The 25,739-nt window shown below is 39.2% G+C and overlaps 1 protein-coding gene across 1 annotated transcript; it reads right to left on the bottom strand.

Annotated features, from left to right (window-relative positions):
* Nucleotides 1–4,467: 4,467 nt before the first annotated feature.
* Nucleotides 4,468–25,165, bottom strand: LOC120313411 (potassium voltage-gated channel subfamily H member 1-like). Its single transcript, XM_039355324.1, has 4 exons — nt 25,023–25,165; nt 24,499–24,532; nt 12,775–13,831; nt 4,468–6,158 (listed from the first exon to the last, which is right to left on the bottom strand). Exons 1-3 carry the CDS (start codon nt 25,163–25,165, stop codon nt 12,989–12,991), a joined length of 1,020 nt encoding a protein of 339 aa, XP_039211258.1. The 3' UTR covers nt 4,468–6,158; nt 12,775–12,988.
* Between the last annotated feature and the right edge of the window lie 574 nt (nt 25,166–25,739).

The following is a 25,739-nucleotide window of genomic DNA, read 5'->3' as shown; positions in this document are numbered from 1 at the left end:
GAGAACCTATACCATCTCAGACAAGTGACTGTCCAGTCTCTTCTTAAAAACCTCCAGTGATGGAGCTTCCATGATTTCTGAATTCCTGAAGAATACCTTGTAATTGTTTCCATTTCTGATACAAGTTTATTTTCAGTGTTTTAGAGAGCTCTGTATATATTTATGCTGGCCTCTAGATCTTTTCTGTTTTTTTTTTTATTTCTTTCCTAAGAGGAATTGTTTGTGACTGCATCTTCAGTATCCCATTTCATAGAATTTCCGAGCTTTCCTGAACTTCTCCAGAAGAATTTTAAGCCAGGATAACCTTGTTGGGCATGCAAAAAAGCTAAATATACATACATTGTTACAGAGGATTTTAAGATTAATGTTCAATTAAATCCAGAACTTTCCATTTTAGGATTGATGGATAAACAGTTAGAAAAAAGTCATGAAGACTTCTCTGGTAGGATTACTATATGCACAAAGATAGAAAGATGCAGCATGAAGGAATAGGTGGTGAAATTCATAGAGGTTGCTAAGATGGACAAACTTATTTTTGATAACCAAACCTATTAGAGAAAGGACAATATGTACATTTATTGGTAATTGAAATCCCCTTTGTGTGTAAAAATAAAAAATGAGCTAGTTTATGGCTTTGATGATTAGACAGGATAGATTATAGAAAGAAGAGAGTTATGTTGTAACCATAGAGCAGCAGTTCCCAACCTTTCTATACCCCGTACCCCTAGAACGTTTCTGATATATTCTTGCACCACTTATAAAAGTAATACCTGATTATGCACATACACTATCATTTTGAAGCTTCTAAACCCAAGTTTTCGCACCCCCTGGAATATCGCCTCGTACCCCCAGAGTACGTAAGAGTAAGAGGTAAATTTATAATTGTAAAGAAGCTACTTATTTGTATTTTTATATTTTTCTTTATATCTTTCTCCTATTTTCTTCTGCTTTTCTTTTATTGTACTTTCAGCTTTTTTCTTGTTCATTTTATCTGTTCTGTTTAATTTATATTAGTTCTTATTACTTTTAAGACTTTGAATAAAAATTATCTAAAAAAAAGAATGTTAAACCATGTGATTGGACTTACCTTCTTTTATAAATATTCTTCTGAAGTTGTGAATGCAGTCTGCTTCTTCTTGGTTCCTCATCATCTGGATTTCATAAATTCAAGGATAATTTTTCCTATATAAATGAATGACTTCTTTTCTTTCTAACATCTCAGTTCCAGTTGTCAAAGATCTATGATCTTTTCTGAACAAAATTCCATATAGTATAATAATGTCTTATTTTGGTAATATTGTGTAAGTAGTGCAACTAGGAGCAAGCAGCTTTGTGATGGACAGCTGCATGATGATTCCCTAAAGTATTTTGCATCACCTAATTAAACTTGTGTGATTTCTAAATGACACCTCAGCATAAACTGTGATGGCATTTTATAAATAAATATGGCCAACTGATTACCATTTGAGTTTGCAATTAACTAATTATGCTAACCTATTTTAACCTTTCTCACTATGTTATTTTGTGGGTCCCCTTTGATGTTTGGTTCTAGTAAAACTTTCAGAAACATTACCAAGGACAGCATTACTCATACATTTCATTTCTCTACATATTTCATGTTTCTTCATGTTTTCATATAGGAGATGCCCAATTTTCTATTTCTCCTAAAGCTTCTGGGAAAAGTCACTGCCCTAAATGTTTACATAAACAATTGCTGTGCTCACAGTCAGGTAAGTAGGAAAAGAAAACTGCACTTCAAGTAAGAACATTCCCAAAGACTATTGTAATCAAATCTAAAACTCAGAGGGCCTTGAACTCTGCCTGGAAAGGGGACTTCTAAACCTCTCAGCTCTGGCCTGCTGAGCAATCATTGTTGATAAATCACAGAGGTGTCATAAGAAGTGCCTTTCTTAAAACTGAAAGCAAACCTCAAAGGCCATGGCGCACAATTGTTCCCCATCTCATCCACTCAGCCTTTGGAGAGAAACAGTACAAATGCAGTCATTTATCCAAACAGGAAAGCACACACTGCTGAGGAAAGGCATGGTAATGTATAAAATAGTTTATTACTATAATAAATAATAAAATTAAATTTTGTTTTTACAAATATTCTTTGTGCTTGTTTAAAAATGTCAGTAAGAGAGTATTAATGTTGGTGATGGCAATTTCGTCAGAACATTCCAAACAGAAGATATAGGCTTCTCTCTATTGGCAGCGTCTTGGCTGACCACAAAAATAGTTTCTACTTATTTTGCTTTATTCATGCTTGAAAAGACAAAAGTGACAAATGCAGAGAAATCATCAAAAGAGAAAGGATTCTGGGGGGGAAAAATGAAAACAAGTGACATACATTTGTAAAGTGCCAGAACAACTGCATTAAGGTTTATTCATGAAATGTCCATGCAGTGGTGGCGATGGAAGAGTTTGACCTGTTTCCAGCCAAGGGAAAAAATACAGAGCATATGAAGATACCAACAATATAACACATTCATTATGAAAAGTCATATTACTTCATAGAGCAGTTCATCCTGATACAAGATTATTGAAACATACTACCTATTATTCAAAGGGTTATTCTTTTTTTAAAAAAATGCTCATTTTAAAGTTAAGTAGGAATTATATGAAGATGGTCGGGGAAGGGATCATTGCCCTTTGAAATTTCACTTAAAAAAAATCCTCCCAGCATGGGTCATCTCAAATCCAGTTACAATAATATGGTGGGATTCCTCACAACAAATCATTTTGTACAACATTCAGGAGTCATGTGGAAAAAGACAATTACAGCAGCAGAGAAACACACCTACTTGGTCAAGAGATAATGAAATGATGGGGTTGGGGGAGAGGTTTTGACCAACCTACCAAGACAAGTCCCCAATCTATGAAAGTGTCCATGATGAGGTGATCAAGTGTTTCCCTTTGGGGAAAGGAGTAAAGGCTACAGCAAAACTAGTGCGAAGGCAGTATGTGGAAAAATCTATATAATTACTGACAAGTTATTCTTATTAGACTTTAAGAAATCTAATCAAAGTGCGTTATATCTTGAGGCAACACTGTAGTGATCTGCACTGTACAAAACATTATAAAGGGAGTCCACAACAGCATCACAGTTTCAGTTCTATCACTTACAGAAAGTCTCTTAAGGCTAAATGTTAAAATATTTTATTGCAGGAAGCTTGGTTTCTACTTAGCTTGAATAAATCATTACCACAAGAAAGTAGTTTGGAAAAAAAATACCCACAGATCAAAGAAATAGTACTAATGATAATGTGTCTTATACAACTTGCATTGAATGCTTGGAGACATCCCAGTGAGGTTTCCTTCCTTCAAAATGCTTATTCTTACTTTGAATGTTGGTGCCTGGTCATTACTCTTATAACCCCTGGGAGCTGCCTTCCCTAATGGGCTTCCATTGAGTACATATTAGCCACTGTGGCACAAAAGTAGGGACTTCAAAGGCAGGGAAATACAGCATTGAATGGATGTCCCTCAATTTAGCATTCCCCCCCCCCCAAATGTGTTTAAATGACAACCCCCAAGCAGTTGTTATACTGCTGGCAATCCTATGCATTGTAGCCCCAATGCAACATGAGGACATGGAGAGTTGGGGAAGACTGCAGAGAAGGATACCTGAAAACAGCAGCACCCAGAGAGACTCTGTTTTGTGGAAACTGCAGTAATATAAGCACTTTGGGATGCCTTCTAAGAGTGAGAAAGCATCCTCCCTCAATGGAGATATAGTTGTTCTGTATACAAACCAACTGTGTATTACAGAAATACAGTGGGAATCAACATAACATGAAAGTCCTGCTGTGAACATTAGAATTCTCATTGGAAAACACAGAATATCACCTGATTATATTGGCACATTTCAATAAAAGATGGAGAGCAGGTCATTCTTGAAGTTACTAATGACATTTTCACTCATGAGACTTAAGGTTGCTCTTGCATCCACTGATCTACTATGCACACTGAAAGCTGTATTTTCAGTAAAGTAACACTTTTCCACAAATATTTAAATAAGTATAATTAATAATATCTAAATATCTGAAGTGCTATTTAGCACTAAAGTTTAGCAAATGCTGATCAGATCCTGTGTAATAAGTTTTTGCAGATTGAGCATCCATGGTCATCATAACATTTCATTACTAGACTTGCTTTAGCACTGAAGGATTGCCCTAAGGCAGTGATGGTGAACCGTTTAGAGATCGAGTGCCCAAACTGCAATCCAAAACCCACTTATGCATCGTCGGGTGCTGGGTGGGTGTGGCCCATAGGGTGGGTGTGGCCCATAGGGTGGGCGTGGCTATGGTGGTAATGGCAGACTGGGCGGGACTAAAAAGTTCAATCAATCAATCCCAACTTTGCAAGATCTTTTTTTTTTTTCTGCGAGAAGTTGAAATTGACTGATTGACCTTTTTTTTGCACACGGCGGAGGCCTAAAGCTAAAAGGTTTTATAAAACCCAGCTGCAGGCCTAGGACTGGGGCGACAGTGCGAGTGCCCACAGAGAGGGCTCTGAGTGCCGCCTCTGGCACCCGGGCCATAGGTTTGCCACCACTGCCCTAAGGACTATAGTCTTGATTCCATAGTAACTATTTAGGGCTCAGTCCTGTGCCTGTTTTTGCAGAAGACAGAATTTAATAAGTCTTAACCATTGCTAAACATATTTCAGATTACAGCCCAAATGTGCATTATATCCACATAATTTTTCAGGTTCTCCAGTCATCTTTTCAGTTCCTAATTGTTGGGGAAGGATTAGCATTTACAAACTGCAAGTAATAATTTGCGTTTGAACCACACAATAAGAAGAGAACCACACAATAAGAAGAGAAATGTTATTAGCAGTTATCTGAAATGATAGCAATATTGTAAAGTTTTGCCTAATATGCCAACACAAACCCTACAATTCCCATTGACATGCAAACTATCACGATGTAGCCCTTGCAGCAAAGAGCTTGGAGAAAGAGGATCAGGAGGACATGTACACTCACCGACAGAGCACTCCAATTCTCTTCAAATTTAGTTCTCAAAGGTCAAAAGGAACCAATATTGCATGTGTGGATCTATCTTGACTATTTTGTTGTTCAACTAATCAGTAAATGATATTTCTAGATGAAAGCAAAGGTTTCACCTGGCTATCGTCTTCCTTATCCATGGTTATAGAAAACCGATGCTCTGGTGTACGCACACGCACACACACACACAAACTCTTTTGGTAGCTTTCTTATTGCAATCTTGATATATGTCTGATATGGAACATTTTAGAATGCCAGTTTGGAGAATCAGATCTTTTAAATACCAAAGCCATCTGATTTGTGTACAGTTTTTATAATTTCCTGTCCACTTGATACCACATGCAATATTCATGGCATCATGCATGCTCCCTTCCATATCAACAAAAGGACATCAACAATCAGATTATGAGGCAAGTGCAAAAGCCCAAACTCGTTTCAAGCTTGGATCTTCACTGCAGAGTAAATGGATTGCTCACTTATGACAACAGTAAAGATGAAATTCTTTGGCCTCATGCTGTATGCTTGCTATCCTACATTGACGTTTTAATCTCCTCCTGAAGATGGACTTCAGAAGTCCCTGTTTTTTTTCTTTCAGTGGCTAAATATGATTCACTTTTATATTTATGCTGAATGATTTATAGTACACTTCAATGATATACAGGTATCTGCACATATGTTATAATCATGTTGAAATGTATTGGGTCATAGTCCAACTGCATAATTGTAATCCACAATTTATAATACAAATTTGAGCAATACCAGCAAAGAGAAATCCTAAACAGAACTGGAAATAAATTTGATCCTTGTACTCAACTGGACGAAAACAATTATCCATGGAAGGAAAAATGCCTTTGTTTTTGATACATTAATGGACAGAAATTATTTGCCCAAAAGCACCTGTTCTAAACTAACAGCAGTATGTGTGTGTCGCACTTGCAAAATCCCATGACACTCATTTGTTAATATAAAAATAATGTGTTATGTGGCTTCATGCCAAAATCTCCACTCAAAACAAGAAAACAAAAATCAGCCAGGAAGTTCACAGCAAAAAGCTCTTTCAAGTCCTTACAGTGAAGTACTGTAGGAGTAGAACATCACCTTCGTGGCAGTTAAACTGGATGTTCTCTGGAAAATCAGGACAGCGCTGTAAATAAAATTTAAAGCAAGAAGTGTGTTTTTAATATTGCACATTATAACTGTAGATACAAATACATATATTCTAAAGACACAATGGGCTTTTAAAAATGATTCTAAGAAGTTGTATCATTTTATAGAACTTTTTTTTAACTAAGCCTGCAATTTCAACAAAAATCAAGTATTTTATCTGAACATCTCCAAGAAAATTTCAAAAATACAATTCGTCCAAGTAAGCATCTTTTTACCATTTTATGTTTTACCATTATGAATATCCTGTAAGTCATGAAAATACACTATATTGTTCCCAAAGGGGTCAATACTTACAATGGACTAATGAGTAATCTCTCATATATACATGGGGCTTGACCAACTCTTAATTATATTTAAAGACCCATTGAAACAATCTGAAATCAATTCTCTTTGCTGACTTTTTCATCATTTTTCATCATCATGCTAAAATTTTTGTCATTATGGTGATTTATCAACAAGTATTCCCAATCAATCCTTTTGTTTGAAGCTGTAGGCATTCTGTGTTACAAGGCTTTTCCCTTTTTCCCTGAGTAAATGGAATTTGTGATATTTTTATAATAGCATTGGTGAAAACATTAATAGCATCAGAATATAGGCAAAAGTTAGAAAAGCAGGAAACAAAATGTTTATGGACTGTCTTGGTTTTTTTCTTTGAGAACGTTTTCCTTCTCATCCAAGACCTGAAGAAGCTTCTTGGATGAGAAGCACAATGTTTTCAAAGTAAAAACTAAGAAGGTCCAGTTGCCTTTTGGAAAAAGCACCTTTGGGACAGGAAACAAAACCCACTCATATTTATTTATTTAGTGTAGGGCACTCAATATTCTGCAAATAGAATTGTGTAATCTGGGACATCAGTGATGGCTGCCTCTATGAGAGTGAGCAAAACATCTTTTACTTATAGTTGTGTTGGAAAAATTATGCATACTTTTGGGAGAGGGGGAAAGGTTTCATCATATGGAATAAACCCATGACTTAGGAGCTTCTTGACTCCAGTGTCTTCAGGCCTGTGATGAACAATTTTCAAATATCATTATGTCACACTTAGGAACTCCCAAAAACTTGTACTCGTATCCTTACAATGAAGTTAAATAAGCCTTATCCCAAGACACAGGACAGCACAAAAAAAAAATTCTGCTCTCATATCTTGTCAGTTACCATTGTCAGTGCATAAAAATCATCTATGTTGATCTTAGCGATATTCAATTTTCCCCTATAGGGCACAGATGAATTAATGGGAAGTAGGAATGCAAAGGAGAACAGCAATGGCTTTATGTGGCATTGCCACTGGGTATTCTCCCCCCCCCCTTAAAATGTTTACAGACTTTATAGACTTGCTATGTGACAAAGCCTGTGGTCAGGTATTTCTGAACCAAACTGGCTTCAGAGTTGGACTCCAAAAATGCTTAGAATTTCAGTGTCTTTTTTTACCTATTAGAGCTGTTCTGCAAAACAAGTGGGTGAATCAATTAACCTCCTCCCACAAAATATATCCGCCTGCCAATGTCTTGCTTTTGCAATCCTTATACTTTCAAAAGTCACCAGGTGGCAAAATATAGATAATATGGGGCCAATGGAGCCTAAGCTGGATTGGTCTGATTTAATTCAATCCAAAATCTCTACTTAAATTCCCTTCATAGATTGGAGCTTGAAATTCACAATTTTTGGGGATGCACTGCTCAGAAAACAGAACAGCCACAGTGTTCCTTCCATTAGGGTATTTAGCCCTAGAAATTGCTTTTGGGTAACCAACTAGAAATGCAATTAGTCAAACCAGAGTTCACATGGCCGTTGATGATAGTATATCATAATCTAGCAACGTCCCTCTCAGTGACCATAATCCTTCCATAATCAGTGTACAACTCAGTACATTAGACTCTGGATTTAAGGACCTCAGGGCTTGAGATGGCCATATGTCTTAGCAGGAATAAGCACCATTTTGTGGCTGAAAAGAATTAAATATTTTAAAGCAAAAAGATAATAAAATGAGCACCAATCGTGGACCACCCCCACCTATGGATTATCAAATAATAAAATGATCACTTAAAAATATGCCATTTTGCCACCTATAAACTATATCTTTTATATTTTTTTAAAGAATATTGTGTTGAACAACAGCAGCAGCCTTTTTTGCTATATTAACATCCTGCAATAAGAGGACATTCTATTTCACAGATATTAGACTACAGCATCATTTTTTAAAATCACAATGCTAAACAGTATTACTCTCTCTCTCTCTCTCTCTCTCTCTCTCTCTCACACACACACACACACACACACACACACACACACACACCACAAATAGTTAAAAGTAGATATAAGGCTATAACTTTTAATAACGCATAGTACCTATAAAGTCTTAATAATATATTAATTACATTTCTAAGCTACCTTACTTTAGATGATAAATCTATGAAATATTTCTCCTCCTCACCTTCCTTTTTTACAAATGGCTATAAATATGCCAAGACCCCCCAAAAATAAATCTTGATTAAAGGTTTTTCTAGTTACAGTATACCTTTGGTACATAGTGCAAGAATCATTTCCCAGTTGTACACACCTTAAACTATTAATTACTGTATATGGCTTCATATTAACAGATTAATAAATTTAAATCTACATAATTTTGCAAATGGATAAATGATGATCTGTAGAGAAGAAAACCTATTTTCAATAATGCACATAATATGTAATTTAGGATTGAAATGTTTGTGTTCTTGGTATTCTCTGAATTTGGTTGTTGTCCTGCAGAGATTTGGCTACCAGGCTGGGTAACATTATCAGCAGAAGGTCTGCAGAAAAACATCCAAACTTGGAGACCACGAAGAACCTAAAGCCCATTTTCTTCATTTTTGGTTGCTCCCTACAGAACCACATTAAGGCTGTGAGAAATATGGCACCTTCACCTGATTGGAGAGAAGGAGCAATTTGTCTCCTAAGATGGCTGCTCCCACTTACAGTTTTTGTAAATACAGACATTCAAACTAACTACATCAGCAGGGATCCAGAGTTCTTATTATATAACCAAAAGAAACTTCTATCTGAAGTGGACAAACTTTTATTCTTTCTTCCAGCTGGACCCCACACTTTTCCAAATGATACTCTGAAAATACAAGAAGCCAGGATAGAAAAAAGGAAGCAGATACAGTAGGGTCCAGGAAGAAAGAGCTCTATTCATACATATATATGAATATATGTCCTGATATATATGTCATGTTAAGTGGAAATGCCCCTTAAAATATGTTAAAAGGCCTTTAATTCGTTTTTTTCTAATCGATTAGCCAACTAAACACTCCACTTCCAGAACTTGTCAATGTAAATGTCATGTATAATAAATTCAGCAAAATGGCACTAATTTTTGCACAAAACCTCATGATTTAACTTCATAATATAATCCTATATAGAAGAGATTAATCTTAAAATCTAACATTCTTCACAGTTACTTCCAGGATTTTAACAGAGTTACTAACTACTGAACATTATGTGTTGTGTATAATTGGAATCAATTTCTATTTTCATCTCTAATAATTATGAAGATGAGAGCAAAAGCTCGGTCTGCATCTTTGCAGTTGAACAACCATTAAATCTTTCTACAAAGATCTTGGCTGGAATTTAGAAATTAGAATGGTTTGAAGAGGGGAGGGGAGGATGGCATAGGGCAAGATCTTATTTGATCTGGTCAATATATAGGGAAATCAGTATTGTCAGAAAGCAACGAATAAACAGCTACTGTTATGAGAAAAGCAGTTTGCCACAGGTCAGTTGGGATCCCCATCATTATCAACTTCATGTGCCTGCATGGAATACAGAAGTATTACTTTCCACAACAGAAATGAATGCTGTGATAAGATGTTAACTCTGAAAATCTTAAGTACAGCTCGAAGGGACTTCCAAAAGTAGTCATATGTTCCTGCTTTTCATGTTCATGAAACCTAAAGGTAGAATACAGGTAGTCCTCAACTTATAATCACAATGGAGACTGGAACATTTGTTAAGTGGTGCAGTCATTAAGTGAGAAGTCATATGACTTCTCCCTTTTTTCTGTGGCTGTTAAGCAAAGCATCATGTGACCATAACTTGTGACCTTTCCTGCTAACTTTCCCATTGACTTTTCTTGTCAAAAGCTGGGGTGGTTGCAAATGGTGATCACACCTGAATCGTGACCATGTGACCAAGGGGATGCTGCAATAGTCCTAAGTGGATCGGTCATAAATCACTTCTTCTAGGGCTGTTGTAACTTTGAACAGTTGTTAATTGATTGGTTGTAAATCAAGGATTCCCTGTAAATCAGATATATTTTTTGTCTCTTCTCTAGAAAAGATTCTGTACCTCTCTTCCATAAGCAAAGAATTGGCACAAACTCTACAAAACACAGTTGAAAATTGAAAAAGAAAAAAAAATCCCTGAGCAATCAAGCTCTTTGCTCCTCAGTCTTTCTCCAACTCCCATTTTTGTTTTGACCATGGTTTAACATTACAAATGCATTGATGTTAACTAGGCAACACTATCTATTTAGCCTAACCCATGATTACTGCCAAAGCAGATGTGCTGTTAAACTCTGATTTAGGTAGGCAGATAAAGGAAGAGGACTTTTACATTGTAGAAGGAGAGAGGGGAGGGTAAAAGAGCCAAATCTTAAACTTGGCTCCTAGTTTCCAAACCATGGTAAGCAGGGAGGCATCACTATATCTGCAGTCCATCAAGTTGTATTTATGGGAACCTTGTTCCTGCCTAATGATACAACAGTGTCACTAAATTTAATTGCTCTGACATAATTATATGAAAGGTGCTGGATGTTTAGACACAAATTCCCAGTTTAATTTAGAGAGATCAATTTTTGGACTGAATCTCCTGGCTGCAGAAATAAACACATAAAATTAGAACGAAAAGGCAGATACAGTGTTAAGTATCTGATCCGGGAAACTAAGGAAGTTGTGTCCAACAGTCCATGGACCATTCCAAAAGAAGTGTATAGAAAAGAGGGGAAAAAAGGTAAAAAGAGGTAAATAAACCCAGCTGGCACAGAAATTGGAGCAATGGGTCTTAATTAGCTATAGCTATGTTATCCTTCTTCCTGCAATTGCTGCAGGATTAAATATCTCAAGACACACTATTTCAGTACTATGCTTGCTCCAATTGTGTACTACCCCTGCTCTTAAAAATCAATACTATAATTTGCATCAGTTGGTTCCTTCATATGCTTTGAAATTATCTAACAATATTCTAGAGATGACAGATCAGTTATTCATCTCAACAACCACTGATCTATGATTTTTCCTTACATCCAACAAGGCTACACCAGGAATTTTAAAATATAACTTACTAAATAAATCACTGTGGATTATTTTTTTCATAATATTAAATCATAATGGGTGTATATATAAACCACTTGTGGTTTAGTATAATCACATTCTGATTATAAAAATAATTATGAAATCTAAGAAAAATCTTGCTGAATCATAGACCATACTGTCTTAGTCAAGCAGATACTGTTTCTCCTTGGTGGGACAGTATTAGAACCCTTGCACATCTTCCCCATTATGTTTCATTCATGCCCTAATCAGATTATTTTAAGAAAAGATCAGAGAGTAATCAGAGCTTTTAGAATAAAAATAAATACTACAACACTTCTTCATGAGGTACTGGAGACCATTACAATGAAAAAATACATTGAAATGGTTTGTTATTAATGCACCATTGCTTCTAATGTATAAATATTTCAATATCCTTTGGTGTTTACAATGCTGAAAAGAAACTCAATGATAAAATGAGTAGGGTTGGGTTTTTTTTTTTTAAAAAAATGAGGTAAGTACAAAATGTGATAAATATTTAGTGTGGGCGAGAAGGCCATTTTTCTTGTCATTAATACCACTCTAGGTAGAAGTTTTTCTTTGAAAAAGCTTCAATACTTTGGACAGCTGAGCTCCTTGATCTATTATTATTCTATTTTTATAAAGAGATACAGATACTTACCAACTATTTGGTAAGTTATAACGCCTGCTATGAATCATAGCTGAAATTAAAAACTATATTTCTTGATGACAAATTCCATAAATGTCATCTCTTTCTGGGTCTTTTCTTGATTACTATAACAGGAATCCCTAAAATTTCTGATGAAGGGGGAGGGGAGGCAAAATAAGTTCATTTCACCAGACAAGAACTTATTTAGCTACCCACCAACAAATAAAAAAAATGTAGACAATTTTGCAACCTGAAGCTTGCAAAGAACACAGTTGAACTTCCCTGGTCCAATTGCCTTAGACTAAATATTTTTAAAGAGGAGTGGAGGAAATCTCTTCCACAACACATAGACAATAACATCTCACATGAGGGAGCCACATGAATCTTCCCACTCAATAAGGATCAAAGTTTTCACAAACTAAGTCTTTGTTTTTTTGTGGAGCCCTTCTGTAGATATTATCTTATCAGCAGGGAGAATTGGGTCTCACACATTCCATGTGAAGAGATTATACAAACTTGCTAAATATATGAAGCTAATGCTTGAAACTTCAGTTCTCTAGTTACGTTTTTGTCAAAAATAACATTAAGTGGAAAAAGATGCATGAATGAAGTAGGAAAAACATTATAAACTGTACCCTTGCTGTCAAAAAGACTTCAGAGTCAGCTGCCATCTTGACATGAGGTTGCAATTCTTGTTACTGTACCATTAAGAGAGAGGGGACATGGTTAACAGGCTGGCCCCTCAAATCATGATCATCAAAAAAAAAATGTTCTGTTTCCTTAAACACATTAATTGGGTGTTGGATAGAGTTTCAGGGATATTCAAATCACTCCTGTTTAAAGAACCACTCAGCTTGCTCCAAACATATCTTTTTCTGATTCTGGAGATTGGGGTCTTGATATTTCATAGAGCTCCTGTGGTGTCTGAGAGCTTCTTCGAGAGGCTAATATCCTTAGTATCTCAGCAAGCTGTTTTTCTATATTGGTCATTTTTGTGTTTAAAGCTTTGATGTCCTCCTTCAATTCATGTTTCACTTCCAGCATAGTTGCCTGGAGAGTCTGTTCAGGGATAGGGTAGAAAGTATGTTTGACTTCTGCAAGGATGGGACTTCGATCCTGAGGACTTCGTGTTTCTCCTACATTGTCCAAGCGCAGGTCGCTTTTTGTGATGCCACTGTCACAAGAGTCTGTCTTCTTCAAAGTAGCTTCACCTGTTGCTTTTGTTCTTTCTGGCAATGTTTCCATGGACTCAGCTTTGGAAACTTTGTTCCAGTCCTCTCCTTTGGCACAAGCATCTTTGAATTTTGCCCAGCCTTTACGCTTTGGATAATCTCCTGCTGCTTTCCCGCCAACATAGTCTGAAACTGGAGCTTGTAGTCTGGCCTGATCAGATATACCTGATGTTGAAGCAGACTGGTAGGCAACTGGAGTTGCAGGGCTTTCCCTTACTGTGACAATGCTGGCTTTGACAACTGTGTGGGAAGAGTGGTCTCCTAAAATGTTGCCCTTTTCAACATCGAGGTCTTCTCTGCCTCCTCTTTCTGCAGCTAGTCGGGCCTCCTTCTGCTGCCGAAATCTTTGGAAAAGCCGACGGACTGGATGATCAGGTGGCAGGACCAAAGGGGCTTCATTCTTCCTTTTCATTCTCTCTTCTTCTTCTCGTTTTACATCACTGATCTTCCGGAATACAATCTGTAGAGAAAAAAAAACCATGACAAAATAGGGTAGCCATCCTTGCATTTGAACTGATACATATGACTGCTCTGTCACAGATGATTTATACTGAGTTCAGCGTATGTGTTCCTATTACTTAAAAATATCTAAGTTTCCACATGTGGATTACATCCAATGCAACAGGACAATATATACCACATATATATACACACACACATTGTTGTGGCCACTGGGGTACGTGAATTCACATCAATGCTAGCATTAGATGAACAAATGAAGATTTATAGCTCAAATAGTTATAGAAAATATATTTATCACCAGATTCCCAAGAACAGATTATAAGGATCTTGGTGTGCCTCAGAAAATAACTGAGCACATGAAAGTTTACTACTACAGACAGTCATTTAGTGTTAATCCTTATTATTTGTATATTTTGATGACCCATGAGATCTTATTTCATAATAAATTGGTAAAAAATTGAAGGGCCCTAGAATGTTGCTATATTTGTTATGTAAGATATTCCTTTTGTCTAGAATGTCATATAGCTGAAACAACCAGTACTCTTTAAGTTAAAACAACAAATGCATATTCACTTCTTAATCTCCCATCCAGGGCTTTCATAATACACCACAATTAACTAGAATTAACTAGAATTCTTTACTCATTTTAAAATGCCCATTTCAAAATGCATGACAAAATTCCCATTTCATCATGTGGACCTAGTTCTGTGGCTTTAAAACTATTCCTTGCCCAAGGCAGTACTGTTCCATCCATTAATGTGGGTACTTGACTACTTGACATAAAGTAATATTTTGAGAGAAAATTCTTTGCCTTTGTAATGAGAAGTTAATTGGTACTTCTGAGAAGATGAGAAAGAATATTTTTTAGCTCAGAGACTTCATTAATTAAAACATTACCTACTAGTACTACTGTTGTGTCACCACTTCATCCAAATAATATATTCAAAGAAAAATATGTTTCTGTTTCATAATCACTTCAGTAAGTATAAAAATGGAAGTAACTTAGATAAAAAGAGGTAACTAGCTTAGATTAAAAAGAGGTAAAGATTCTTCAAAAAGAAACTGGTGGAGCAACCAACAGACAGTTTTATTAAGAGACAATTTTCATGGATATGAAATCCTCAGTTGGCTAACTTGTTTGTGTGCACATGCACATAGATAGCCTGGTAATCATGTGATGATGGAATTAAAAAAAAATTCCTCTGTAAGAAGTTTAAAATAAACAAGTTTAAAATAAATTAAGCAAAGATGTATTACAATAACTATGGTTGTCTGAGCATTGTTGAGTGAAATGCCTTTATTCAATGTTTGTGGGAAAATAAACTTTCCTCTTGATTCCAATCCAAACTGATAGAATCAAACTTCTTGAGGAAGTGGTCTTTCTCCCACTCTTCTGATCAATTTGAAATTCAGGATAATGGAGCAAATTTTAAAAAAGTAGAACCAATGTGATGGAGTTCTTAAGTTTTGGCTCCAAATCATCAGTTATCCATCAGATACTAAGTATCTTCCTGGCCACCCTGATTGCTCTGAAGTTCCACAAAAAGTGGAGGAAACTGTAAGGGAAAAAAGAAGACAAGAATGCTGGAATGAAACCTTTTTCTATGGAAATGCATGAATGAAATTTAGTGTCATATGACACAGTGATTATTTATAGCTTTCTTGTACTGAGAGTTGCTAAAATGCCACATGACATCAGGTAAAACAAAAACAAAAAAACCCCATCTAGATGAAGGTCTTGAGTATAAAGAAAAATAACTGGAAGTGAAAGGGCTTAAATAGCCATGAAAGGCAAATAAAGGAAAAGGGGTGGGGAATGATCTTATATAAGATATATTTAGATCCTAGTGGACCAATTAAATAAAATGGCATATAGAAATAAAGATAAGAGTTGGTTGCAAAAAAAAAAAACCCATTTGGAACAAATGGTCAATAACTTATTTCCAGGGGTTGTGGTAGAGAAAAACCCACAACCCCCCTAGGTGTAAACATATGAATAGGAACTGTTATTTCTCCTACCTTTCTCCTACACACACTGAATCCTGGAACTCTTTTATTTTCTATGCTGTAGAAGCTCTGATGGTTAATGTTGTTTCCTGGGCTTGATGAGGAAACTCAGCAGGCCCAGAATTGTTGCAATGGTCCCGTCTTATTGGTTCACTCTGTCCGGGGCTCAAGCCCTATAAAAAGGCCTACGTGCCTTTTGCTTTTTGTTTGGAGTTGGAGTAGGAGAATAAAGCATCGATTAGTTGTCACCGTGCATCTTCATCATTCGCACGCGAATGGAGAACACAACACTGGCAACGAAGGTGGGATCCTTTGCAAGCTGAAGAAAAAAAAAGTTTTAAGGACTCACCCAGGAAGTCCTGAAGAGGGGAAGACGGCATCTGAATCAGCGTCCCAGCCTGCCAGTATATTATCGCTGGAGGGTAAGCTCGGCTAAAAGACCCTTTCCCCCAATAGAAGTTTGCAGAGGAGCGAGTGGTGAAGGTTGTAAACTAGAGGATGGCGAAGATTGGCCACTTATCTGATTTTGATGTCTCACACCTTGAGAGATGGACTTCATACGTAGCACAGGTTGAGAATTATTCAGAGTAAATCAGATAAGAGAAGATGGCCTGAAGGCAGCAACTCTTTTGTGTGTCTGTGGACAAGACGTTTTTAACATCGCAGAAAATCTGGTGGCCCCTGCACCTCTGGAGTCAGTAACATATGCTGACTTAAAGAAAATGTTGAAGGAACACTTCCAGCCAAAGTTATCCATCATTGCTTGGAGGCACGCATTCGAGCAGAGAGACCAGAGGCTGGGTGAATCTGCTGCGGACTTTATTGCGGCCTTAAGGCAAGCAGCCAGACCTTGTGAGTTCAAGGATCTGGAAGAGAGGCTGCAAGATCACTTTATATGCGGTTTGAGGAGCAGAGAATTACAGCAGAAGATTTTTGCAAAAGAAGATGTCTCTTTCCAAGATGCCCTACAAGAGGTAACAGCTGAGGAAGCAGCAGGTGGGGCTGTGAAGGCCTTACGGCCCATCAGGACCCTCCAGAAACAGCTACAGTCCATCAAGAGGACTCTCAAGAAGAATTGGAAGCAGATCCTGAAGAAGAGGTGGATAGGCTTCACCAGCCAGCTGGAAAGAGGCAGAAGGAATGTCTGGACAAGGCCCTAACATCTCTTCAATGCTTCAGATGCGGAGGACGCCACAAGCGAGCTGACTGCAGGTTTTGCTCCACCATTTGCAGAGCGTGTGGCAAGCAAGGCCACATCACATCCATCTGTTTGGGTCACCAGAAGGTCCTACCTCGTGAAGAATTGCGTCTGAAAGGTACCAGGCTCCCCAGCCAGCATAGGGTGGGGTTCTGTGCATCGCGCAGGAGTATTTTGAGAACAGGGATACACAAGCCCCTTAAGAAGAAACTTTCCATTAACGTAAGGTTGCAAGGGGTTCCCTTACTGATGGAGTTGGACACAGGGTCCGCTCTTTCCATTATTTAAATTAATTCCTTTAAAAGGATTTGCAGCAGTAGTGGCCTTTGAGTTAAACTCAGGCCATCGAATCACTGACTTTCAAAATTCTATGGTGTGTGTTAAGGGGGAGGCCATCCTTAAGGTACAGTATAAGGATTTTTGAGGTTCCCTAGATGTGGTGGTTGTTGGGGGTGATCGTACGAGTCTTATTGGACTCGATTGGTTCAAGGCTCTGGGAATCCAGGTAACTGGGCTGCACAGCTTGCAAACGCTGGGCCTTGCAGAGGTTTACAAGGAGTTTGCAGATGTGTTTAGTTCAGAGCTAGGATCCTATAAGGGGCCTCCCATTTTGCTACGGTTAGACCCAACCATCACGCCCATCAGGGTTAAACCTAGGAGGGTACGTTTTGCCCTCAAAGGTAAGATAGATGCTGAACTGGACAAATTTCTCCAGCAGGGCATTTTAGAACCTGTGGATTCCACTCTATGGGAAACTTCCATAGTAACACCTCTAAAGGCTAAAGGGGAAATATGTATATGTGCAGACTACAAGTGTACACTGAATAAGGCATTGCAACAGCATGCTTATCCAGTCCCTGTTGTAAGCCACATCCTGGCCTCCCTCAAGGGGGGGCGCATTTTTGCAAAACTTGACCTGGCACAGGCCTATCAGCAGCTACCTGTTGATGAGGCAGCTGCAGAGGCCCAGACTATTGTAACTCACAGGGGGGCATTCAAGGTCAAGAGAGTGCAATTTGGGGTCAATGTAGCCCCTGGCATATTCCAAAGTGTCATTGAGAGCACACTTCAAGGTATTCCTGGGGTCTGTCCGTATTTCGATGACGTCCTCATTGCTGGGGAGTCATCTCAAAATTTAGCAGAAAGATTAAGGGCTGTCTTGCTTCATTTTCGAAAGGCAGGCCTTAAGCTAAAGCAGGATAAATGCAAGATAGGAGTTACTTCTACTGACTTCTTAGGTTTCAGGATTGATGCCCAAGGCATTCACCCTGCTGAAGCTAAACTACAAACTATTCAACAGGCCCCAAGCCCCAAGTCCAAGAGTGAGCTGCAAGCCTTCTTGGGGCTCTTAAATTTTTACCATGCAATTCTCCCACACAAAGCTGCAGTGGCAGAGCTGTTACATAGGCTTTTAGACAAGCAGGCTCCTTGGCAGTGGACTAAAGTCCATGACAAGAGTTTCAATGAGGTTAAGGCCTTGCTCACTTCTAATGCTGTTTTAGCGCATTTCAATGAGCAACTGCCTATTTGCATCGCATGTGATGCATCTCCTTATGGGGTAGAAGCAGTACTTAGCCATCTGAAGGCTGATGGGACACAAGTCCCTGTGGCCTATTATTCAAGGATTCTGTCATCTGCAGAGAATTACACTCAGATTGACAGAGAAGCCTTGGCCATAGTGGCTGGCATAAAGAAATTTCATGATTTCTTATATGGCCACCGTTTCACGGTCTATACAGACCATAAGCCTCTGTTAGGGTTGTTTACTACTAACAAACAGACACCACATATCATTTCTCCTCGTATGCTGAGCTGGTCCATTTTCCTGTCAACATATGACTACACTCTAGTTCACAAACCTGGAAAAGAAATGGGCCATGCAGATGGCCTAAGCAGATTGCCTTTAACTCAGGTAGAAGCAGACCTGCTCCTGCCATAAATATTCTTTCCATTCAGGAGTTGCCTGAATCTCCCCTCAGTGCTAGGGACGTGGCTGCTGAAACTGCCACTGATCACACGCTTACATGTGTGCTGACATGGGTGTTGTCAGGATGGCCTGACTCGTGTCCAGATGCGACATTTCAAAGTTTTTGGCAAAGGAGACATACACTGTCTACCTTTAATGGGTGCCTTTTATGGGGTAGCAGGGTAGCCATCCCAGCATCACTGAGGTCTAGAAACTTGATCTCTCTGCATGAGGGACATCCTGGGATAGTCAGGATGAAAGCGCTTGCGCACAGCCATCTTTGGTGGCCTGGGCTCAATAAAGCCATCGAGGCCCAGGTGCATAGGTGCCAAGTGTGCCAACAGTCTCGGCCTGAAATGCCTCAGGCCCCAGTACATAGATGGGAGGAAACTCAAACCCCATAGTCTCGAGTGCATATAGATTATGCTGGGCCCTTTCAGGAGCAATTCTTCCTGGTTGTTGTTGATAGCCATTCTAAGTGGCTAGAGGTTGTTCCTGTTTCCTCCACTACTACTGCCAGGACCATCCAGGTCTTCCAGATGTTCTGGTTTCGGATAATGGCCCTCAATTTACCTCTTCTGAGTTCCAGGCTTTTCTTCAGGCCAACTTGATCTGCCATGCAACTTCGGCTCCTTTCCATCCATCCTCCAATGGAATGGCAGAAAGGATGGTACACACCATCAAAGATGCCCTCAAGAAATTGACTTACGGTAACTGGCATCACAGATTAGCTGACTTTCTTCTTGCACACTGCACTACACCTTGCACAACCACAGGGAAGAGCCCAGCTGAATTTCGCTGGGGTCGCAGACTCATTACTAAATTGGACAGGCTACACCCAGACCGGGTGGCTTCACAGATGTCGCATCCGTGGGCACCAAGGAGACTACAGTTGGGTGATCCAGTTTGGGCTAGGAACTATGCTCCTGGTCATCTGTGGGTTCCTGCTGTCATCTGTAAGATCTCTGGACCTCTATCATACAAAGTGACCTTGGGAGATGGCCGCATCCTGTGGTGTCACATTGATCAACTGTGCTGGTCGTTGTCTCCTGTGGATTCCGCCCCTGCCTCTGCTCTTGGGGGGGGAGGGGGCCCCAGGAATTAAGTCACACTTCAGATCAACATCCTGAGACACAATCTCACACTTCAGTCAACCTTATGAGACACAATCTCACTGTTCCTGGGATGTACCGCAGGTCGCTAGGGATTTCCCAGGGGAGGTGCAAGGACATCCTCAGAGTTCAGCTATTGCACTGAACAGGGAGTCATGCGTATCCTCAAGAGCTCCAAACAGGAATTCACCTGAGACGGGGTTTGCCATTGAGGCTGCTCCTGACTCTGGCACCTCGGCCACAGGGGACTGGGAGTATTAGGGCACACCTGCAATACAGGTCACGTCCAAGACTGGTCACAGGCTTGAGGGACTAAGTTCCCTGGAGCCATCCAGAGTAGTTGGGGAATCCTCAGCCAATTCAGAGGGTTGGGGAATTTCAGCTGCTCTCACAGAGCCTGGGGAAAGCTCTGGCAATTCTGCCGGCACGCCTCACCAGGGGTCACCTGCAAAAACTTGTGCATAAAAGTCCTGGTCTAATGAACCAAACAGATGGGCCGGTAGGCCAGGCGCCCTTAAGCACAAGTCCTGGTCTGCCTAGCCGGGCACGTGAGCTGACAAGCCAGGCACCCTCCCTATCCTTGTGTAGGTCACATCGGGCTAAGGCCCCTCCTAAGCATCTAGGTGAATATGTGAGGTTCTTGTCAGTACAAGGGACTTTACAGGTCTAGGTTGAGGAGATGGGACCTTTGTGGGGTAGAAGATAGACACGTGAAGTCCACATTAGAGAGTGGATTGGTTGGCTAACTTTGTTAGTAGCAGAAGGGTGTCTGCGTGTGAGCAGACTATTATTTTCTTTTGATTTATTTTATTATGATTGTAAAGAAATTGGAATTGTGTGTGTTCTATCCAGGGGGGAGGGGTGTTGTGTCCTGGGCCTGATGAGGAAACTCAGCAGGCCCAGAATTGTTGCAATGGTCCCGGGCATTCTAAAAGCTGCCCGGGACCAGACAGAGCGGCGCCAGCCTTGTGCGCATGCTCAAGGTGCGAAGAAATAAGACATCTTATTGGTTCACTCTGTCCGGGGCTCAAGCCCTATAAAAAGGCCTGCATGCCTTTTGCTTTTTGCTTGGAGTTGGAGTAGGAGAATAAAGCATCGATTAGTTGTCACCATGCGTCTTCATCATTCGCACGCGAAAGGAGAACGCAACAGTTAATATCAGACCTGGGAGCCAAGCTTGTTAACAACAGCCTTATACAATTTTCAGAGCCCAGCCTGACAGCAAAAGATTTATAGAAGGTTTCCAAGTCCAGAATGTAGAGAACACGGTCTTATAATGGCACATTTATTGTGATATGTTGCATTCATTAAAATTTTTCTGTGTGTTCATGCACCCTCAAAAGCACACATACACAGAAGTTCAATGGTGAAATATCATTAAATCATTTACGCTGTAGATTACTGTCTGCATTACAACTATTTTAAATTGCAAATTCTAGTCTGAAATTGTGGCTTGCTTGAAAATCTCAAAATTAAAATGCATTGAGTAGAAAAATATGAAGATTCATAAGTTCAGTTGTAGCCTCCCTGAGCCGTCGCCTCCCCCACCTCGACATCCTCAGGAGGATATCATTTAGCTTGCAGCTACTCTCTGACACTTTCACTTGGCACAAGCATCACATTGTAGCAAAGACTGAAGCTATTATGTGGTTGGAAATAGCTACACGGCATGCATTATTTATACTGTTCACTTCAAATGCACTAATGCATTGCCTCTAACCCCACAGACTCCTCAAACATTTGGCATATAATGGACTGTGGGTGAGGCAGCTTGAAAAGGAGCTATTGAACATCTGGTCCCCTAGGATGAAAACATTCGGGGGTGTGTCTAAGTGTGATTACCTGATGCACTTAAGACCCGTCTCACTGAGAAGTACATTCATCTAATCTAATTTCGCAAATCTTTACTGAATCAACTCAGCAACCATGTTTGATTTGTTTCCCATTTTAGCCATATTCAAGTATTTCCAAACCAGTTACATGTTACAACTGCGATGAATAGTTTTCAAACAGCATCTATATCCCTGAGTGTGGTTTACCCCAAAAATCTATCAACCTTCTCTACCTTCTCTTCTCTCATGACTTTGATGATACTGCCTGTCCTCACTTTTTAATCCAGTACCATTGTATCCACAGTTGTCTCTCCCAAGCCAAGACATTCATGCACCCCACTCATACAATTCATACTTGCACCAGCTACCAACCACCCTGAACCCTCACAGCCACGCCTAACAATCTCCCAAACTTGTTTCAAGAGATTGAGCAGTCTGTATGGTTGTTTGATGCTTTAGCAAGTTCCAACAAATATAACAACCATTCCATATTCACCCTGCTGTCATCCAGTGAGTTAAAAATCTAGATGGTTGGCAGATTGACAAAGCTCCAGGTTCCAAGTCTAACAGAATGGTGCCAACCAAGGCCAAAGTATGGAAAGCAACAAACCACAGTAGGATTCTGGTCAAAGTGAGCAAACTCTCATATGATATTCTCTCTGCTCCTTTTACCTTCCTCCTTTCCCACTCTATATACCACCGTTATTTTCTTGTTTGGCAAAAAGTATCTTGGAGGCTTAAAAAACAGTCATCAACCATTACAACCAAAACTCCACACTGGTCCAGGATAACTCCGAGGGGGCAGGGAGTTCACACCAGGCCAAAAGCCTCACTGCATCCGGGTGTAAAAGAAAACAATATGCTGAGTAATAATAATAATAATGATATTGATAATGATGATGATAATAATAATAATAATAATAATAATAATAATAATAATAATAATAATAGTAATGTTGGAAGGGACCTTGGAGGTCATGAGGTCCAACCCCCCTGCTCAGGCAGGTAACCTTATACCATTTCGGACAAATGGCTGTCCAGTTTCTTCTTAAAAACGTCCAGTGTTGGAGTGTTCACCACTTCTGGAGGCAGGTTGTTCCACTGGTTAATTGTTCTAACTGTCAGGAAGTTTCTCCTTAGGTTGCTTCTCTCCTTGATTAGTTCTAGGTTGCTTCTCTCCTTGATTAGTTTCCATCCGTTGCTTCTTGTCCTGCCTTCAGGCGCTTTGGAGAATAGCTTGACTCCCTCTTCTCTGTGGCAGCCCCTGAGATATTGGAACACTGCTATCATGTCCCCACTCGTTCTTCTCTTCATTAAACTAGACATACCCAATTCCATCAACCTTTCCTTATATGTTTTAACCTCCAGTCCCCTAATCATCTTTGTTTCTCTTCTCTGTACTCTTTCTAGAGTCTCAACACCTTTTTTACATTGTGGTGACCAAAACTGGATGCAGTATTCCAAGTGTAGCCTTACCAAGGCATTGTAAAGTGGTATTAATGCTTCACGTGATCTTGATTCTATCCCTCTGTTAAGGCAGCCTAGCACTGTGTTGGCCTTTTTGGCAGCTGCAGAACACTGCTGGCTCATATTTAAATGATTGTCCACTAGGACTCCGAGATCCCTCTCACAGTTACTACTATTGAGCAAGGTAGCCCCTATACTATACCTATACATTTGGTTTTTCTTGCCTAAATGTAGAACCTTACTTTTTTCACTATTGATTTTCATTTTGTTAGATAGTGCCCAGTGTTCAAATCTGTCCAGAGTCTCCTGTATCCTAAGCCTGTCTTCTGGAGTGTCGGCTATTCCTGCCAGCTTGGTGTTGTCTGCAAATTTGATGAGTTCCCCATCTATCCCTCATCCAAATCATTGGTGAAGATGTTGAAGAGCACTCTGCCCAGAACAAAGCCCTGGGGCACCCCACTACACACTTCTCTCCATGTAGATGTGGTTCCATTGAGGACCACATGCTGAGTACTGTCGGTCAGCCAGCTACGGATCCATCTGGTGGTGATGCTGTCTAACCTGTATTTTTCTATCTTATCAAGTAGTAGGTTGTGATTTTATCAAATGCCTTACTGAAGTCCAAGTAAATTATATCTACAGCATTCCTCTGGTTCACTAATTTTGTCGCTTGGTCAAAGAATGCAATAAGGCGGCTCAAAAAGGATTTTTTTACAAATTTGGACAGACTTATTTCAAAATTCATATGGCAAGGGAAACGACCAAGAATTAGACTAAAACTATTACAAGATGCTAGAGAAAGAGGAGGATTTGGCCTACCAGACTGGAGAAAGTACTATCAGGCAGCGGCATTGGTTTGGCTAAGTGAGTAGATGCATCTCAAAAATACAAGATTACTGGCACTAGAAGGTCATGATCTACAGACAGGGTGGCACGCTATTTTATGGGAAGAAAGACATTTAGCCCAGCAGTATTTCTGGAAGCATTATATTAGGAGAGCGTTATTGGATATTTGGAAAAAAATAAAAAGAAATAATTATATGAAAATTCCCAATTGGGTGTCTACATTAGAAATGTTCATACATCCAAATTTGATGAAACGAGGGGGTGCTGCCACCTATAAAGACATTTTGAATGAGAAAGGAGAATTAAAAATGAGAAATACTTTAAAGGAAGAAGGAATCGAACTGGAATGGTGGGCGTATCTTCAAATTCAATCCAAATTCAATCCAAAAAGGAACATAAAGCAAGGGCATAAAGCAAGAATCTTCATTTCATCTCTGTTAGTGAGAATTATATCCAAAATGGCTAATCCCCTAGTTTCCTTCTCTACTTTTTGGGAAACAAAGTTGTCTGCTAGATTTGTCAGGAATCTGTTTGATCTTCCACTTGGCACAGAGTTTGTCTCCCAGTTGATGTCAGGGTAGTTAAAGTCCCCCATTACTATTGTGATGTGCTTCCTACATACCTTAGTTAGCTGACTACCAAAAAGTTCATCTATTTCCTCTGTCTGGTTGGGTGGCCTATAGTATACACCTATGACAATGTCATTCCCCCCCTTTTATATTGACCCATAGACTTTTATATTGACCAATAGACTTCTTTACATTGCATCAGTCTCCATGTTGACTTCCACAATAGCTGCTGGATCCCACATCTCTGCTTGGTCTCCACTGTCTCCACCAGATCTCACCAAGAGTGGGGTTGCAACCAAAGCTACGTGGATCCCAGGCTTTCCAGGTGATGCCATTCTGGTAATTCCCAAACCTCCCATTCATTACATAACCAGCCAAGCAATCTTGAATCCCACATAGCTGGCACAAACTTCTAGACACCATTTTTCTATGCTTAATATCCATGAGTAAATCATCAGAGTTAGTGAAATAAGGAAATAAGCTTTTAATAAAGTTTATGGATGGAGTATGCGAAGGCTTAAACAAGACCAGCCATGGTTTTAATTAATGGAGTAATGATGACATCTTGAATTTTGAGAGGACATTGTGGAGATAATAGAAATTAAAGCATAACAAACAAATCTTGATATTCCAATTGATTCCTAGTCCCAAAGAGTAAAACGATACCCTTTTTTTCTAAACTATCTTTTCTTATTTTGCTCTTGCAATTTGTTCTGTATGGTAAATATACATTAACTGGTTCTGGCAGTCTCAGAGTGGAGTTAGCTTTCTAATAAATACATCCTTAAGTATTAGTGTTTTTATACTCCATTCTTCATGTTTCTTCCTATACTTTTAATATTTTATTTATATGAATAGCAGTTTTAACTAGATTGTATTCATAAGGTAAGAAAAAATGTAAGGATTGAA

The sequence above is a fragment of the Crotalus tigris genome, unplaced genomic scaffold (assembly GCF_016545835.1).
Source record: "Crotalus tigris isolate CLP2741 ecotype Arizona unplaced genomic scaffold, ASM1654583v1 scf7180000018675.461491, whole genome shotgun sequence".
Taxonomy (NCBI): domain Eukaryota; kingdom Metazoa; phylum Chordata; class Lepidosauria; order Squamata; family Viperidae; genus Crotalus; species Crotalus tigris.
The sequence above is the reverse complement of the archived record's forward strand: the minus strand, read 5'-3'. Positions and strand labels throughout refer to the sequence as shown.